The 19,387-nt window shown below is 43.1% G+C and overlaps 1 protein-coding gene across 7 annotated transcripts in view; it reads left to right on the forward strand.

The window, feature by feature from the left end:
* The first annotated feature begins 490 nt into the window (after nt 1-490).
* Nucleotides 491-19,387, forward strand: part of ARMC9 (armadillo repeat containing 9) — a 139,308-nt gene continuing 120,411 nt past the window's right edge. For 3 of the 7 annotated variants that reach the window (XM_081260761.1, XM_081260763.1, XM_081260764.1), the window contains exons 1-5: nt 543-610; nt 4,851-4,936; nt 6,358-6,483; nt 11,421-11,591; nt 13,040-13,195. In XM_081260761.1, the coding sequence (XP_081116887.1) occupies nt 4,886-4,936; nt 6,358-6,483; nt 11,421-11,591; nt 13,040-13,195 (504 nt within the window). In that variant the 5' untranslated portion in view covers nt 543-610; nt 4,851-4,885. Of the gene's footprint in view, nt 611-966; nt 988-4,850; nt 4,937-6,357; nt 6,484-8,763; nt 8,916-11,420; nt 11,592-13,039; nt 13,196-19,387 lie in introns of those variants that run through there. The other 4 variants (XM_081260758.1, XM_081260760.1, XM_081260759.1 and 1 more) reach the window with 4 other exon arrangements.

The following is a 19,387-nucleotide window of genomic DNA, read 5'->3' on the forward strand; positions in this document are numbered from 1 at the left end:
GTGCAAATATCTGCGTTCCCTTTTTGTTTTTCAAAACCCAAATTTAACATGGACAACAAAACAAAAAAGTGTCTCAATATTCCTGGAAACTGCTGCAGTGGCATGGAACCCTGGTGCCCGGGGCTTTAAGGCAGACCTCGGGTTCTGTGGCGGCCCCAGGCATCCTGTAAAGGGGAATAACCAGGCCTACTTCTCTCTCCTGGGAGCAGAGTCTACTGTCACCTTTGGGCGTGTTTTGTTCTAGGACACAGCGAGTGCGCTCGGCGGTTCAGCCTGCTCCGGCTCAACCCGAGCCCCGCACAGCTCCTGGCACCGTCCGTGGGATGAATGAATGAATGAATGAGTGAGTGAGTGAATGAACGAACGAACGGTCGGATGGACGGATGGACAGACAGTTCTCAAGGCCTGGAGACAGCGCGCGATGACCAGCCGACCATCACGCAGCGCAGCCTCACTCCCACCGCCGGGGGCGCTCGGCCGCCCGCCTTTCCTCCCAGGCTGCTCAGCGCAGGCAGCGTCCTGCGTGATTGGCTGCGCCGCCCCACGTGACTCTAAGCCGGCGGCGGCGGTTGCCCGGGTGACAGCGGGAAAGGTGTCCGCGGAGCAGCTGGTAAGCATGTCCTCCGACGCCGCGGGGTCACCCGGAGCCCGCGGTCCCCGGGCGGGGAGGAGCCGTGGTGCGGCCGGAGAGCTGCTGACCCCTCGCCCCCAGGAAAACCCCGATGCCCCCGCCTCTCGCCTGAGCCCTCGGCCCGAGGCGGCCGCCGGGAATTCCAAGGACCGGGCCCCTGCTTGCCGCAAGTAGTCCCTGATCTTTGCTACCGCGGCCAAACTTGGAGCGGGTCCCGCAACTTGGAGGGCGGCCCGTGCGGGTGGCCTGGGCTTTAGGTCCCTGCCATCTCCGTAGTAATGTTCATCAGCTGGCTCCCCTCCTCAGGCGCCCAGGTTAAGCCCAGACTTCATCTAATCCAAGCGGACGCGATGCTTGTGTGCAGATTAGTTTTACGTACAAATGCCATAGCCTCCCCCGGATCCGGCCAGTTTGTAGGCCCTACGTTTCTCTCATAGAAATTCAGAAGCCGCTATTGCAAACCCCACCCGTGACTGGAATTTCTCCTACTTTTGCATAAAGTAGAGCCCTGGTTCTCAAACTTGAGTGTGTGTGGGAGGCATCCAAGGAGCTCGTTTAAAAGGCAGATTCTGGCCTTCCTGCCTTGGTGCTCAGTAAGAGCAGGCTCGGGCAGGAATTTTCATTTGCAAAAGTACCCCAGGCTTAGAATCCCTAAAGAGCATGTTGTGTGGGGAATAACCTGAGTTCAGTATCAGCAGGGCGAGCTGGAGGGAGCAGGGAGAGGGATGGGGTGAAGGCTGGAGAGATGGATGGGCTTTAGACATGAACTAACTTTCTTTTCTCACCTTATGTGCCTGTCAGGACTGGAGGACGGGTCCTGTTGCTGCTTTTGGATCTCCAGCTTTTTTGTTCACATCCCCCTTTCCCTCTGAAGTTCATGCTGTGCTCTGTGACACTTGCCACCCCTCCTTAAGGCAGTCATTTACAGGGCAAGTTGCCAAGTTTCCTTCTCCACTTTTTCTACTTCCTTTTTGGAGATTTCAGCTTCCTGGCTTCTCCACTTTCCTCATCCTCCTCAGCTATGGGCATCTTTTCCCTCCATCCTCATCCACTTGCTCCTGTGGTTGTGAGCTTTTTATTACTATGTCACCTCCAAAATCTTGACTGCCATCGTGCCTCCCTCTCTCTGACCACACCTTGTGTCTTCCAAGCTTCCATTTGCCTTACTGTGCCCCCTTTGCAGAGCATTCACCCATCACCTTTTCACTGTCTAAGCTCCATTACTGGCCTCCCTTGCCTCCATTCATAACCCAGCTTAGTTTTGGTGCCCACTCGCTGTTAATCTTGTTTTCCTTCTTTCTGTTAGAAAGTTAGCTTCACCTGAAGCTAACTCAGACCTTTGAAAGTGCCGGGAGGGCTGGGGATGTGGCTCAAGCGGTAGCGCGCTCGCCTGGCATGCCTGCGGCCCGGGTTCGATCCTCAGCACCACATACCAACAAAGATGTTGTGTCCGCCAATAACTAAAAAATAAATATTAAAAAATTCTCTCTCTCTCTCTTTAAAAAAAAAAAGAAAGTGCCGGGAGCCAGTCTTCAGTGGACTCCATGATAGAAAGCCTGCCTTACTGCCATAGTCACCTCCCTTCTCTCCAGACTGCCAGCATACTTCCTCTCAGCCAGTTATCTTATTTCTTGTTCTACTTCTCTTCACTGTGTTCCTTTCTTTGCTCACACCCATATTCTCCCCATGCTTATCTTCAGCTCCAGTCACAGATATCCACCAAATTTTTGCCTTAGCCCCCTGAGCCTCTGGGATTATAGGTGTGTGCCACCGTGCCCGGCTTCCACTTGATTTTTTTTTTTTTTTTTTTTTTTTTTTTGTGGTGCTGGGGATTGAACCCAGGGCCTTGTGTATGCAAGGGAAGCATTCTACCAATTGAATTATATCCCCAGCCCCCACTTGATTTGTAAATAGTCCTCTTAGACATATAGCCACACACATTGCTTGATTTCATCTCTGATCAGGGGGCTCTGTCCCTCTCCAAATTTTTCTGTCTCAGCAAATTTCATACCATTCATCAGCTGCTCAGACCAAGCTGCCAGTCTTCACTTCCCCTATCATCATGCACCCAGTCCCTAGCAGGTGAGCACTTCTGCCTTTAACATCTGGAGTCAGAACATGGCTCCTGGCTTCTATTACTCAGGAAGCCTACACTAGTCTCTGGTTATGCATCTTGGGATAGCATCCTCCAGCCCTCCATTTTTGGTCCCTGCAGTCTCTTCCCTGAACATCAGACATCAGGTTGGTCACAAAATGGAAATGCAGTTGCATCAGTCTTCCTCATCGCTCCCTCTGGGCATTTGATTGCCTCAGACTAATGGTCAAGCTGCTTACTGACCCCATTAGGCCCACCTTCCCTGGCCCCTGGCTCCTTACTGCCTTCTATTGTCTATCTCGCTCATCTCCTCTTGCTATACCCCAGCACCGAAGCACTCCAGAGCCCTTCTGCCCAAGGTCTGTGTAGAGTTGTAGAGTCCTTCTTTTCAGTACTTAGTCTTTATTTTTTGGGGGGTGGGTACCAGGGATTGAACCCAGAGGTGTTTTATCACTAAGTTAGGTCCCTAGCCCTTTTTTTTTTTTTTTTTTTTTAAAAAAGACAAATCTCGCCAAGTTACTGAGGCCTCACTAAGTTGCTGAGGTTGGCCTTAAACTTGTGATCCTCTTGCCTCAGTTTCCTGAGTTGCTGGGATTTACAGGCACCACTGCCCCTGGCAGGGCTTAGTCTTTATTCAAATGTTACGGGCCCAGTGAGGCCTCTCTGACTACCCTGTCTAAAATAATCTCATTTCTGTCTCCTCTAGGCTCTGCTTATCTTGTTTTCTTCAGACCTAAAGTTATTTCTGCTCCTTCGTGAGTGTTCTTGAGCACCTACAATGTGCCAGGCACTGGACTGGGCACTGGGGATACCAGGGAAGCCTGTGTTCTCAGGATCCATGGCCTGGTGCAGGGGAAGAGCAGACAGTGAGCAGGTGCATCACTGAGAAGATGTGGAAGTCAGAGCAGAGGCCAGGAGATGACCACTTAGAGGGTGGTCAACAGGTGTCTCAGGGGAGATGTTTAAGCAGAGACTTGAATGAACTGTGGATATCTGCAGCCAGGGTAGTGAGGTAGAGGAAATAGCTCATGCAAAGCATGTGCTTTGGGTGTCCAGTGGCTGTCTGTGTCCACTGGAACTGCAGGGTGGCCAGTGTGGCTCAAGTCTGTACAACAAAAGGGAGAATATAAGAGGCCAGGCTGTTAAATGCTTAGAGAACTGAGCCTAGGGAGTCTGGCTTCATCTGTAGGGTCCTGAGCAGGAGGGGAAGTCCCTGTTCCTGGTGCAGAGATTGGAGTAAAGTGAAGAGAGGAGGTGGAGAGATGAAGTCCCGAAGACAGTGATAGTGAGATAGAGCAAGTGGGGGACAGCTACTGAATTTAACCTCCCTGTGTTCAGATAATTCTGACCAAATGTACTGGCAGAAAAGGGTCAAGTTCAGGCTCATACATCTTAGAACTGGAAGAGATCTCATAATTTCTGTTTTGTAAATGAAAAAAGGCTCTAAGTTTCAGTGATTTGCCAGTGCATGGCACAGTTAGTATTGGGACCCCACCTTCTTTAATTCCTTAGGGTGGTGGGCCGCAGGCAGGCTGCTTGCGTGGCTTGGAGAGGGAGGGCAGACAGTGCTCTCCACCTCACTATTGTGCTTCCTTCTGCTGCTGTGATGAATTCTCATGAACTCAGTGGCTTGAAGCAGAGCCAGTTTATTTTCTTACAGTTCTGGAGATCAGAAGTCTGAAATGGTCCTCACTGGCTAATCAAGGTGTTGGTGGGGCTGTTCCTTTGTGGAGCTATGGGGGAGAATCCATTCCTGCCTTTTCCGGCTTCCGGAGGCTGTCCTGCTTCCTTGTTCCTTGCGCTTCCTCCATCTCCAAAGCCCACAGTGGCCAGTTGTGTCTTTCTCCATCTCATCACTCTGACACTCGCCCCCCTGCCTCCCTCTTGCTCTTGACGCCCTCAGTGATCCTCTTGGGGCTGCCTGATGATCCAGGTCAGTCCCTGTCATTGAAGGTCCATTGATTACCCATCTTAATTCCTCCTTGCCATGTCACCACCCATATTTACAGGCTCTAGGGATTGGGACATGGACATCCTGGGGGCCATTATTCTGCCTATCATACCACCCTTTTGGACTTCTCAGGTGATTGAAGTGAAACCTTGTCTTATGTTTTTGCCTTGTAGACTTTTGCTGAGAGAATTCCTAGTAACAGTTCACTATGGGGGATATTTTGGCTCACGAATCTGAATTACTTGGACTAGTAAAAGAGGTAGGTATGTTATTTAAAACACGGGTCACAGAAAAATTTGTATTTTATCTAATTAAAAAAAATTTTTTTTGTCGTAGATGGATAGAATGCCTTTATTTTATTTGTTTATATTTATGTGGTCCTGAGGATCAAACCCAGTGCCTCACACATCCTAGGCAAGCACTCTGCCTCTGAGCTACAGCCCCAGCCTCTATTTTATCTAATTTTTTAAAGTTAAAAAATATTTTTGGTCCTGGGTATTGAACCCAAAGGCATTTTATTTTTGAGCTACATCCCCTGTGTGTGTGTGTGTATGTGTGTGTGTGTGTATATGTGTGCCATGGAGCTGTATCTCTAGCAAATTACCTATATTTTAATGATTTATATTCTCCTGTTCTTAGGAACATACATGATTTCTGATTCCATCTGTTTCAAGTAACAAATTCCCAGGGACCTACTGTATCCAAATCCATCAGGTCTTCTGCTGATCCCTTTCACCTCTTTGAAAATGTTGCACAAGTCATTTTTTTCTATTAATAATTAATAGCGGGCTGTGGCTGTGGCTCAGTGGTAGAGTGCTCGCCTAGCATGTGCGTGGCCCTCAGTACCACATAAAAATAAATAAATAAAATAAAGGTATTGTGTCCAACTACAACTAAAAAATAAATATATTAAAAAATATTAAAAATAATAATTAATAGCAAATCATGTAGCTCACACTTTCTTCCTGAAAGCAGCTTTATTTTCTGAAAGAACATTTTCTGTGATACTTTTTTTCTAGGCTTTTATAGTGCATACTTATAAGTAAATTTTAAGCAGAATCCCATATTCTCCTAAAGATAGCAGTTTACTAAGTTCTTTATAAATTCATTATAATATTGAGCTGGTACAATAATATCAGACAGTTACATGTTGATATGAAAACAGAAATATATGTACAATACATGTACAATGATGTTCTTTTTTTAAAATTATTAAGGCATAGCTGCCAAAAATGTGTATATTTAAGGTATAGAACTTGATTTTTTTTTCTTTTTTTTTTTTTGGAGTACTCTTTTTTTTTTTGGAGTACTCGAGACCAAACCCAGTGCCTTGTACTTGGTAGGCAACCACTGTACCACTGAACCATATCCCCAGCCCTAGAACTTGGTGTTTTGGTATACATTGTGAAATGATCACCACAATCAAACTAATTAATAAATAGTTAACTGGGTTTTTCATTTGTTTTGTTTGGTGGTGAGAACACTTAAAATCTATTTTCTTGGCAAATTTCAGGTATACACTGGTTCCCTATAAGTAGTGATGTTGAGCACCTTTTCATATACTTGTTGGCCTTTGTGTGTCTTTGGAGAAATATCTGTTCAGGTCCTTTGCCTGTTTTTAAATTGATTATTTGTGTGTGTGTGTTTTTTTCCTGCTGAGTTTTATGATCTCTTTTATAGTATTTAGATTTTGCTGAATTTGAAGACACCTTGAAAACATTTTCAAAAGAATGCAAAGTAAAAGGAAAACCGTTATGTAAAACAGCAGGTGGATCTTTAAGGGATTCCAAATCATTGATTATTCAGGTAACATTTTGCTTATTTTTCATCTCTGTAGAGAATTAAGGTTCTCCCAACTTGCAGCATATTGAATAATGATGGAATCATTTCTGGGGACTTGCCCAGGGTTACTTTAGACCATGTGAATGTTTATAGGTGAATTAATTGCATCATCTTTAAATCTCTGTTCCCTACATAGGAAAGGTGTGGCCAAATAAGAACTTTCATATTTGGGGGAAGAAGAAGAAGAAACTATAGGAACCAGAATAGTGTTATTTCTATCCTGAGACTATTAATCTAGGTACTGGGGGTGGAGCATTGACAACCAAAGCAGAACCAGTCCTCTGCCTCATAGTGCTTTGGGAGATTGAAGGGGACCAGGAGCAAGAGTGATAATGATAAGGCAGTGTCCTACCACAAAGAAAGCCTGAGGCAGCTCTGAATACCAGCAGGCTGCAATGAGCACAGAGATTTGGAATTTTCCAAGGATGGAAAGGACCTTAAACTCCTCATTTCATCATTAGATGCCTCAGTTCCACTTGTACCATTTCGGGTGTGATCATTTCACCTTGAATGTTGCCAGTGACAAGAGAACAAGTGATACTGACAAGGAAGCCTGTATCACCTTCAGGTGATATTGTTGTTGTTGTTGTTGTTATTATTATTATTATTATTATTTTTGTACCAGGGATTGAACTCAGGTGCATTTGACCACTGAGCCACATCCCCAGGCCTTTTTTTGTATTTTATTTAGAGACAGGGTCTCACTGGGTTGCTTAGCACTTTGCTTTTTGCTGAGGCTAGCTTTGAACTTATGATCCTCCTGCCTCAGCCACCTGAGCCGCTGGGATTATAGGCGTGTGTCACCACATCTGGCTTATTATGCTTTTTTTAAGATTCTTTTTTTAACATGGACACAGTATCTTTATTATTTATTTTTATGTGGTGCTGAGGATAACAACACCTGCAAGGCAAGTGCTCTACTGAGCTATAACCTCAGCCCAATTTTATTATTTTAATAAATGTATTTATTTCAGTATACCTACTCCCAGAAGTAATTGAGGCTTGGTTTGCAAGCTCCTAAGGATCTGGAGTTCAGGCTGCCTATTAGCCATCTTCTCTCTTAGTCCCTGACTTCCTAGTGGTCAAGCGTGTGCCATTGTTGAGGAGGTCACTGTTGCAGTGTCCCCTAGAACTCCAGGAGGCCTCTACCTCTGCCTAGTGCCCTTTGGCCTTGGGTGCCTGGGTGGTGACTGCTGCTGCTGTTTCAGACATGGACTTCTGTAGGGTGTAGCAGCAGCCAGAGTGAGAGGTCAAAACGTAAAAGGAGAATATTGTCATTATTAGAAATAGAAACAGGGGCCTGGGGATATAGCTCAGTTGGTAGAAAGCTTGCCTCGCACGCACAAGGCCCTGGGTTCAATCCTCAGCACCACCAAAAAAAAAAAGAGGGGGGGGGAGGGGAGTAGAAACTGGCTCAGCCTCACTCGTAGCACCTGGATGCCTTCTGCCTGGAGAAGGACCATGTGCTTGGCCCTGCACGTTGGAAGCATATATGAGCCTCGCGGGCTTGAGGCTGACCTCTGGGAGGAATACTGTAGCTCCTAGCAGAACAGTAAGAATCTTCTGTGATGCTCATGCCTAACCAGGTCCTGAGATGATACAGGATGACGCCAGCAAGCTAAGGCTTGTGGAGCTTCTTGGCACATCTAGTGCCTCTGGATGGCTGCTTTGTCATTGCTCCAGCTCCAACTGCCTCTGAGATCCTAAATGTCTCTTTGGGTCTTTTTTTTAAAAAAAAAATTTGAATTAAAAAATAACAAGTTTGGGCTGGGATTATGGCTCAGTGGCAGAGGACTTGCCTTGCATGTGTGAGGCACTGGATTTGATCCTCAGCACCACATAAAAACAAATAAATAAAATAAATAAATAAAATAAAGGTATTGTGTCCATCTACAACTAAAAAAAAATTTAAAAAAATAATAAGTTTGTCATCTTAACTATTTTTAAGTGTATAGTTTAGTTATGCTAAGAATTTTATATTGTTGTGAATCAGATTTCCAGAACTTATTCACCTTGCACACCTGAAACTCTGCATCCATTAAATAATTCCCTCTACCCCATCCTTGCTGGCCACCATTCTATTTTCTGTCTATGAATTTGACTACTTTAGATACCTTATATAAGTACAGTCATACAGTATTTATCTTTTTATGTCTGGTTTATTTCACCCAGCATAATGTTCTTAGTTATGAGAACATTCATTCATGTTGTAGTGGGTAACAAGATTTTTTTTTCTTTTTTAAGGCTGGATAATTTCCAATGTATGTATATACCACATTTGTCTATCCATTCCTCCCGTGATGGTCACTTGGGTGCTTTTACTTCTTGGCTTTGAACATGTGATTACAAATCTTTCTTCAAAACCTTGCTTTCCATTTTCTTGGATATATACCCATGTAAGTGAAATTGCTGGATTGTATGAGAGTTCAATTTTTAATTATTTGAAGAATTGCTGGACTGTTTTACTCAGTGGCTGCTCCACTTTACATTCCTACCAGTAGTGTATGCAAGTCCCCTAACCTCTGCCCATTTTTTTTTTTACTGGGGATTGAACCCAGGGGTGGTATACCACTGAGCTACGTCCCCATCCCTTTTTGCCTTTTTTTTTTTTTTTTTAAACAGCTTTCCAAGTAGCTGGGACTACAGACATGTGACATTGCACCTGGCTCTTCCTGTTTTATAAACATACTCACCAACATTTGTTATTTTCTGTTATGTTAATTGGTAATTATCCTAGTGTGTTTGAAGTGTAATACTTTTTTTTTTTTTTGGCACCAGGAATTGAATTCGGGAGCACTCATCCACTGAGCCACATCCCTAGCCCTTTTTTTTATATTTTATTTAGAGACAGGGTCTCCCTGAGTTGCTAAGCACCTTGCTTTTGCTGAGGCTGGCTTTGAACTCTTGATCCTCCTGTCTCGGCCTCCCAACTCACTGGGACTTCAGGCATGCGCTGCTGCACTTGGCTGAAGTGTAATATCTTGAGATTCTGATTTACATTTCTCTGATCAGTCTTCAGGTCCATTTTTATGTAACTTGAAAGACCTTGAATTTTTCTTTTCTTTTTTTGGCATATGGGGGATTGAATTCAGGGCACCTGGCCACTGAGCCACATCTCCAGCCTATTTTGTATTTAGAGACAGAGTCTCACTCGCTGTTGCTGAGGCTGGCTTTGAACTTGCAATTCTTCTGTCTCAGCCTGGTGAGCCACTGGGATTACAGGCATGTGCCACCATACCTGGCTATGACCTTGAAATTTTTGATTGCCACAGAGTATCTTTTCTGCTCCTCCAGTTAGTAATTGTGCCCCACTGGAGTAGATCCACAAATAAAAATACACAGAGCAGTTAAACAAAATATGTTGTCAGGGACCTTCAACAAATGGCGTTTCCCTGGGCACAGTGTTTTAAGAAGTATGTGTTGATGAGTTATTAGCGGTGCCCGGTGGTATGCACGTTTTCTCATCTTGTTGATTCTGGCTCTGATTGTGGTTTACAGAAGATCATTAATAGTTTGTGATCTCATACTTACAGTGGATTGCTTTACACATAAGGAAAATTTAATTGCAAGGACTATTTCTAGGTATAAAATCTGAATCATAAATTGGAGTGGATGGTAATTATCCTAGTGTGTTTGGAGTATTACACTTCAAACACACTAGGATAATTACCAATGAACATAACAGAAAATAACAAATTGGAGTGGATATCTAAGCCTTGTGGTTTTAGGACTAAAAATGGAGTTTAGAACAAAGTGTAGATGAGCCATTTGACATTGTGGGCTCTGGTAAGCCATGTTAAGAAAATGTCATGGCCAGGCACAGTGGCACTTGCCTATAATCCCAGCAGTTTGGGAGGTTGAGGCAGGAGGATCACGAGTGTAAAGCCAGCGTCAGCGGTGAGCCAGAAGCAACTCACTGAGACACTATTTCTAAATAAAATACAAAATAGGGGTGGGTATGTGGCTCAGTGGTCAGGTGCCCCTGAGTTCAGTCCCTAGTACCTCTCCCCCCAGAAAAAGGGAGGAAAGAAAAGAAAATACCATGATTCTGGGCCTTCAAATTCCATGGGAGTCTGTGTTCTCCTCATTCACATAGAGAGCTCTTGGTCTGCGATGCTCAGGGTAAAGGCCTCCCCTGGAATGGCTCGCAGGGTTTGCTTGGGAGCACATCAGAGATGAACTTGGTGCTGAGCCAGGCCCAGCAGCACTGCCTCTGGGAAGATCCACTTTGCCATTATATCATTCATTCACAAGAGTGTGGAGCTTCTGCCCTGGGTCCCCCAGTGTCTCCCAAGAGGGGCTGTGCTCGGCTGTGTGCTTTGTCCTGGAAGCCCCCACCCAGAGTTGTTTTAAGCTGCCCTTGACCTGTTTCAAGGCTGAGCAACAGAAAGAGGCTGGCTTGGAGGAGGTAGAAGTTCATTGGAGTCTCATTTGGGAAAGTTCTGAGTTTATGTTCAATGTATGCAGATACTTCCTGCAGTAATGCAGGTTTCCGAAACAGTAGTTCTCCATCACATGATATGGTGATAGTTTTTGTAAAAGTCACATTTGAAGAATCCTTATTAGTGAATGTCCTTGACCTAAGTAAGTATAACCAGACACTGTGACCTTGTTCTCTGTACATTTCCATTTTATAATGTTAATAAACTTGATCATAAATAAAACAAGTAATCTAAAAATGATAATTATATAGGAAAATCATATCTAAAACCATTTTTGAAAGTATAAAAAGAATAATGGCCAAATAATGGGCAGTCTCTTGGGGTTTTGTATTTCTACTTCCTGCTTCCGAAGAGGGGTGTGTGGGGTGTCTGTAGTATTGGCTGGGCTATGAGGGGTTTGAGTGTTGGAAGAACAAGTGTCCTTCATAATTCTTGATCAGTCTGATGTCCTCTCTGCAGAAGGATCTCGTGGCTGCCTTTGATGGTGGAGACCAGAAGGTGTTCTTCGATTTGTGGGAGGAGCATGTTCCCAGTTCCGTCCGAGATGGTGACTCCCTTGCTCAGAAGCTGGAATTCTATCTTCACATTCATTTTGCCATTTATCTTCTGAAGTACTCTGTAGGGAGGCCGGTGGGTTGTCTGTGGTTGGTGAGTGGGCGGGGGTGGGCGGAGGTTGGGGGGGGGTTGTCAGCTCTTCCATGTTCTTAGTTCTGTCCTCTTGATTCTGCTCAAAAGGTGCAGCATCTTGTGTCTTGAGAAGTTATTTTCCACCTCATTCCCAGCACTTTATTTTCTAATTTATATGGAGATTTAATAATTTCTGTAATCAAATTTTTATCTAAATACTTCAAGTTTTTGAAAAACTCATCAAAATAGCTTAGTGTATATATGCAGACTTCTAAAAGAACACATCTTTGGGCCACATATTAGGAAATAAATGTAAACACAAGTTGTAGGGGAATAGTTTGCCTATTTATAGAGTGCATGGGAATGACAGGTTGAATTTAGCTTCCGTGACCTTTTCCTGGTAGGGTGGAGGGCTGAAGTGTCAAGCCCTGGGGTGGATGAGCCTTGTAGTTCAGAGGAAGTGCTGGAGAGGGAGCAGGCCAATTGATCTGTGGTCATGCACGTTAACACTGCCCTGGGGACCTGTGTTAACTCAGAACATCAGGGGCCCCAAAGGAAGGGGCAGTGATGGAGGGAGGGGCATTACGGTACCTTGCAGTACCCTTTCTTGGAGTCTGTTCTTTTAAGATATTACTCATGTGGGGAAGGTCATGGGAGACTTTTATTATTTGCTTTTATTTCTATTTTTAAATTTTTCTGTTTTGATGTAAGAAAAAAAAATCAACGTCATCCATTTTTTAAGATGGGTTGGAAGAGGGCCACGTACAGGTTCAGTGAGGTGTGCCCATGAGAACAGCAGCTAGTGTGTGCACAAGGCCATAGGCTGAGGGCTGTAACTTGTGGGGCCCCTGAGGTCATGGAGGAAGACACCAAATCCAGCTCTCTGTGTGCTCATCAAGGTCCAAGAGAAGAGAAGAACCCTGAGACGGGAACTGAGGAGCACTGGGTTGCATGTGGAGCAGGGAAGTGGGGCAGGATCAGCCCCTAGATGGATAAAGGAGAGGAGTAGTGACAGGGGTACTTAGCCTTCAAGAACCTATGGAGATACCTACTCCCCTTAGAATCATGGGAATGCAGACAGATGTTCATGAATGTCTGTAAAGTGGAAATGGTGGGTATGTCTAATAATGGGAGAACTACTCAAAGTAGGAGAGATTTGATGAGATTTTGTCTTTTCACTAAAAATGATGTTCATGAAGAATTTGGAGGTCATATTAAATTGGTAAAAATGAAGTTAAAAAGTAGTATACTGAACTGTTCATACAATTTTCTGACATTTCTGTTAAAGTTTCACTAGGGGTAAAGTTGAGGTGATGTTAGAATGACTGGAGACAGTGTGCCCACCAGGCCAGATGGGGACAAGGCCAGTGACAAGGAGCCTCAAGAGCAGATGGGTGAACGGGGGACCATTGTGGAGCTAGAAACCTCAAACAAGTATCTCCCTGCTCTAGGACAAGCAGGAACTGGATGAACGGATTTCTTATTTCAAAAACTACCTGGAGACGAAAGGGGCAGCGTTGAGCCAGACCACCGAGTTCCTTCCTTTCTATGCCCTCCCTTTTGTGCCCAACCCCATGGTACACCCTTCATTCAAAGAGCTCTTCCAGGTAAGTGGCAGCCTTTACATCTGTGGCTTCACTTTGTGTAAGCTTCTGGTTTCTGAATTATACTTTAGAAAACTAAAGTCTGTATTATTATTATTATTTATTATTATTATTATTATTGGTACTGGGGATTGAACTCAGGGGCACTTAACCACTGAGCCATATCCCCAGCCCTTTTTTGTATTTTATTCAGAGATAGGGTCTCACTGAGTTGCTCAGGGCCTCGCTAAGTTGCTGAGGCTGGCTCTGAACTTGTGATTCTCCTGCTTCAGCCTTCTAAGCTTCTGAGATTACAGGTGTATAGCACTGCACCTGGCTGCTCTCATTATTATTTTTTGTAACCCTAATTTATTCATCCTCTTTTGGGTGGTTAGTTATATTTGGTGAGTATTTGATTTAATTTTCACTCTCCTGTACTAGCTGTGGCTCGTGTTCTTGTACATACTTATAAAGCTCGTAATAGCAAGAACTAGCAGTGCCCCATAGTACATCAGAAGGAACATGCATAAATAAATTGTGTAATGGTCACACAATGGAATACTGTACATTTAGGAGAAAGAATAAACTAACCGCACAATGATATAGCCTTGAGTATGCCATAAACAGAGAGGACATGTTATAGTTTCTCTTTGTAGATAGATCAAAGCAAACAAAGGTAGTTTTTAGGCCAGCATATACCAGTGTTCAGTTTTAACAGAAAGCAAGAATTCTTACCTGCTTGCTTGACAAATTTTTTTAAAGTTTTATTTTTTTAGATGTTATATAGTAAAATTAACCTATTTTTTAAAAAAGGTTTTATTTAGTTGTAGTTGGACACAATGCCTTTATTTTATTCATTTATTTAAAAAAAATTTACAATTTTTTTAGTTGTAGATGGACATAATATCTTTATTTTATTTTTTATGTGGTTCTGAGGATCGAACCCAGTGTCTTCCACAGGCGAAGTAAGCACTCTGCCACTGAGCTACATCCCCAGCCCTATTCATTTATTTTTATGTGGTATTGAGGACCGAATCCGGACCCTTGCATGTGCTGGGCAAACGTTCTACCACTGAGCCACAACCTCAGCCCTAAAGTTAACTTTTGGTCATGTGTGTTTTATGAATTTCAACATATGCATTGATTCTATAATGCTACCACCACAATCGGGACACACAGTTTTTTTTTTTTTTTTTTTTTGTACCAGGGATTGATCCCAGGGCCATTTAACCACTGAGCCACATCCTCAGCCCTTTTCATTTTTTTTATTTTGAGACAGGGTCTCACTAAGCTACTTAGGGCCTTGCTAAGTTGCTATGTCTGGCTTTGAACTTGTGATCCTCTTGCTTAACTATCTGGAATTACAGGCACCACTGCACCCAGCTAGCACACAGAACTTCTGCATTAATTATCCCAAAGTACTTCCTTGTGTTGCCCCTTGTCCTCACCCCTAACCCCTGGCAACCACTCTTAAATTACACTATAAAAGAGCATTGAGGTAACGGGCTTAATGAACTCTTTGGTGCCATAAAATAAGATTTATTTTTGGTTACATTAAGGCCTGTTAACTTGGGCTGACAGAATTTTTTTTTTAATCTTTAATTGATTTTATTTTTTTTAAATACACAACAACAGTGGAATGCATTATAATTCTTTTTTTTTTAATATTTTTTTTTTTTTTTTTTTTAGTTTTAGGTAGACACAATTTCTTGATTTTGTTTTTATGTGGTGCTGAGAATCGAATCCAGTGCCCCATGCATGCCAGGCGAGCATGCTACCACTTGAGCCACATCCTCAGCCCCCATTTCAATACTTATTACACATATAGAGCACAGTTTTTCTTTTTTTTAAAGAGAGAGTGAGAGAGAGAGAGAGGAGAGAGAATTTTTAATATTTATTTTTTAGTTCTCGGCGGACACAACATCTTTGTTGGTATGTGGTGCTGAGGATCGAACCCGGGCCACACGCATGCCAGGCGAGCACGCTACCACTTGAGCCACATCCCCAGCCCTAGAGCACAGTTTTTCATATCTCTGTATATAAAGTATGTTCACACAATTTATGCCTTTATACATATACTTTTGTTTTTTTTTACATTACAATTTTCAATACACATATATACCACAATTTTTCATATTTTATTTGTATATAAAGTATGTTGACACCCAATCAGAAATACTTTAAAATATTATAGCCTCTTAAATCATGTTGTATGTAAGTATTGAAGGGAGACTTCGATTATATTTAAAACTTCACTGCACTGCACAATCTCCTGGCTCTCATTGTTGCTGCTTTGAAGTTGGCTGTCACCCTAAGTGCTATTCCTGTAGAGACGATCTATATTTTTTCTCTGACCTTTGGGATGGTATAGTTTCACTTCTTGTGTTCAGGGATAGATTTCTATTTTCACTTGAGATTTATTGGACTTCCTGGATGTACTGTTTTTGCGTCTTTCAACAACTCTGGAAAATTTTCAGTTCTTATCTCTTCATGTATTACCTCTTCCCCATTGTCTTCGTCTCTCCTCTGAATATCTGATCAGGTTGAATGCGCTTCTTTTTTTTAGTGCTGGGGATTGAACCTAGGGTCTTGTCCACATGAGACAGGTAGGTGCTCGATTATGGAGCTACATCTCTTGTACAACATCAGACTATTTATTGTGTCTTCTTTTTTCTTTTTCATTTTTAAAAATTGTGGTCAAATATATATAAAATTTACTGTTTTGACCAATTTTTTTGTGTGGCGGGGTACCAGGAATTGAACTCAGCGGCACTTGACACTGAGCCACATCCCAGCCCTATTTTGTATTTTATTTAGAGACAGGGTCTCACTGAGTTGCTTAGCACCTCACTTTTTTTGCTGAGGCTAGCTGAACTCATGATCCTCCTGTCTCAGCCTCCCGAGCTGTTGGGATTACAGGTGTGCACCACTGTGCCCGGCCATTTTAACCATTTTAAAGTGTGTATTTTAGTAGTGTGAAGTAGTGTGATCTACATTTACATTTTTGGGCCTTACTTGTGTTTTATTTTGGGTACTGGGGATTGAACTCAGGGGCACTTGACCACTGAGCCACATCCCCAGCCCTATTTTGTGTTTTATTTAGAGCCAGGGTCTCACTGAGTTGCTTAGTGCCTTGCTGATTCTGAGGCTGGCTTTGAACTCAGGATTCTCCTGTCTCAGCCTCCCAAGCCCCTGGGATTACAGGTGTGTGCCACCATGCCTGGCATCTTCCTTGTCTTTTTTTTTTTCTTTTAATTTTTTTTTTTGTAGTCGTAGATGGATAGAATGCCTTTCTTTTATTTGTTTTTAATATTTATTTCTTAGTTGTACACAATACCTTTATTTTGTTTATTTGTTTTTATGTGGTACTGGGGATCGAACCCAGGGCCTCACATATGCTAGGCAAGCACTCGACCACTGAGCCACAACCCCAGCCCCTTCCTTGTCTTTTAACAGCATATATTTTCCATTTCTTGATCTCTCTGGCTATGTTCTGGGCAATTTATTCACATTTATATTTCAGTTCACAAATTTATTCTTCAGCTGTGATTAATCTGTTCTTCTCATTGAATTTGTGATTTCACTTATTAACTTTTTGTGCATGTGTGGCACTGGGGATTGAATGCAGGGGCACTTTATCATGAAGCTACACCCCCAGCCTTTTTATGTTTTATTTTGAGACAGGATCTCCCTAAGTTGCTGAGACTGGCCTCAAATTTGTGATCCTCCTGCTGCCTCAGCCTCCTGAGTTGCTGGGAGTACAGGCATGCATGACTGTGCCTGGCTACTTTATTAACTTGTTAAGATAGAAGGGTTTTTGTTGTTGTTGTTTTAAAGAGAGAGAGTGAGAGAGAGAGAGAATTTTAATATTTATTTTTTAGTTTTCGGCGGACACAACATCTTTGTTTGTATGTGGTGCTGAGGATCGAACCTGGGCCGCACGCATGCCAGGCGAGTGCGCTACCGCTTGAGCCACATCCCCAGCCCTTGTTGTTGTTTTTATTCAGATTTGCTGGGTCATTTTTATACTCTCATTTCTTTCTTTCTTTGACATATTAAACATTTATCTCATATTCTCTGTGAATTTCAATACCAAATGTCTGTGTAAATTTGGTTCTACTGTGTCTATTTCTGCTGCTCTGACAGTGACTTATTTCCCTTTTTTTAAAAAAAAAAAATGTTGATGAGTTTATTTTACTTGGAACTGGAAAGAATTTATTTGAGGCCTGGATGCAATTTGGTTCTTCCAAAGAAGATTTTTATTGGCATCTTCCAGTCTCGGGGGGCATACCAACCTAGGACCATTTGAAATCAGATTATTTGCAGGAAATCTGGGGACAACCCAGGTATGTCAGTCTCAGCTCATGGTACTGAGTGTGGTTGTGAAATCTCAAATTAGGCTTTTCCCTCCTTCCACCCAGTGTCAAGGTCAATACTGGTTCTTTCTGTACAATGAGTTTATTATCCATAACATTTTACTTATGCTACAGTCCTTTGGAGTCCCGGGTTTGTTCTGGGGTCGCCTTTAGATTATGTAATATGAGCAGATCTTATGTTTTCCATCTTATGTACTCATGACAACTCTCAGAACTGAAGTTCAAGGTCTTCAACATTCTGCAGTTATCCTTACAGCAAAAACACTGTCTTCGATGTTCCTTAACTCTTGGGGTTCCTGCTTTCACTTCATTTTGTCCTCTGCATTCCTTCCTTGACACTTGGGTGCATTTAAAAACAATAGCCTTGTTTTCAAAAGAGTTCTTTTAATTGCTTTTTTATATTATCCCTTCTGCAGTGTTGACAGACAGGAAATTCCTTCATAGGTATTATAATGAGTTCTATTTGCAAACTCAGTTTAGGATCATCCTTCTGCAGAAATACTTATGAATTCCTGTAATTGATAACTTTAGGAAAAACTTCTGGACACCTGTTCTGTGCTAGGGACCACTATATGCTTGATTAGTGAAGATCTGAAGAAGTGGGGAGGAGCCTTGTAGGCTCTGTAAGGGACAGAAAGGAAGCCACAGGTAAACCAGGGGGTGAGCCCTGGGCCTTCCTCACTCCCATAGTAATGCTGCCGTGACTCATTGTATCAGGGTCCTAAGTTAAGGTTCCCTGTCATGTGAAGAGTCTGTTTTACAGCCAGGCGAATCTACTTAAAAGCCTGCATTCTCTAAGGGAAGAAACCATGAGAGAAAAAGGGTGATGGCTTTTTCTAGATCATTCAGCAGAGCTGACCCAGGGCTTCTCCTGGCTCTTTATGCTTATTTTTGGAATTATGGTGATCAAGTTGCCCATCAGACTTGGGAAATGTTCTCAGAGCTGAAAGCACAGGAAAAATAACAGTTGAGAAAAAAAAATGAGGGGTTCATGCCCAGAGAGATTTTACTCCAGTCTTAAGCCTGTTATTTGCAGAGCATCATTGGGGAGGTAACCAGTTGGAAATACATTATTTGTTGGTTTTACAAAATGGTAACCAAAACAGAGCAGCCTAACTGGAGCTCTACAAATACTTTGTTTTGTTTTTAAGAAGTCTCAATTCATGTTGAGACACAACAGTCCTCTCTGAGGTTCTTTTCCAGATGGTCAAGTGCAGAGAGCCCTGAGCTCTGGATGCCATGTTTGCCCTCCTAAGGACGCCCCAACAGAGAACCAAGGACCCTGTGGCTGAAACCACAGAAATCTATGGTCTTTCACTTCTGGAGACTGGGCATGGTTGGGGTCAAGGTGTGCACAGGCTGCCTGCCTTTGGAGGTTCTGGGGGAGCATCCTGCCTTTTTTCCTCCAGTTTTGGTGGTTCTGGGTGGCCCTTGGCTTGAGTCTGCTTTGCTGCAGCCTCCGTCTCCATCTTGCATGGCCTACTTCTCTCTTCATGTTTCCTTTGTCTGGATTTCCTTGTTCCAGTAAGGGCACCAGTCACATTGGATTGATTGTCCACCCTGTGCCAGTGTGACCTCTCCTAACTGTAATTACATCTGCAGTGGCCCCTTCCCCAAAGACCTCATCAGATACCAGGGGTTAGGGCTTCCACACCTCTTCTGGGGGGATGCATTATAAACAAAATGATCACATAGTGTCAAAAAATTAACAAATCTTTTCAAAATTTAGGAATTTTGTTCATTTAAATTGTATTGTTACTAAATGGCACAGGATAGAGTGATTGGATCCAGAGCTGGAGAGGAGAGGGTGGGAAGGATGGGACAGTCGGCGGGCGACGGC

Source organism: Spermophilus citellus (genome assembly GCF_964194105.1).
Source record: "Spermophilus citellus genome assembly, chromosome: 11".
In the NCBI taxonomy this organism is placed as follows: Eukaryota; Metazoa; Chordata; class Mammalia; order Rodentia; family Sciuridae; genus Spermophilus; species Spermophilus citellus.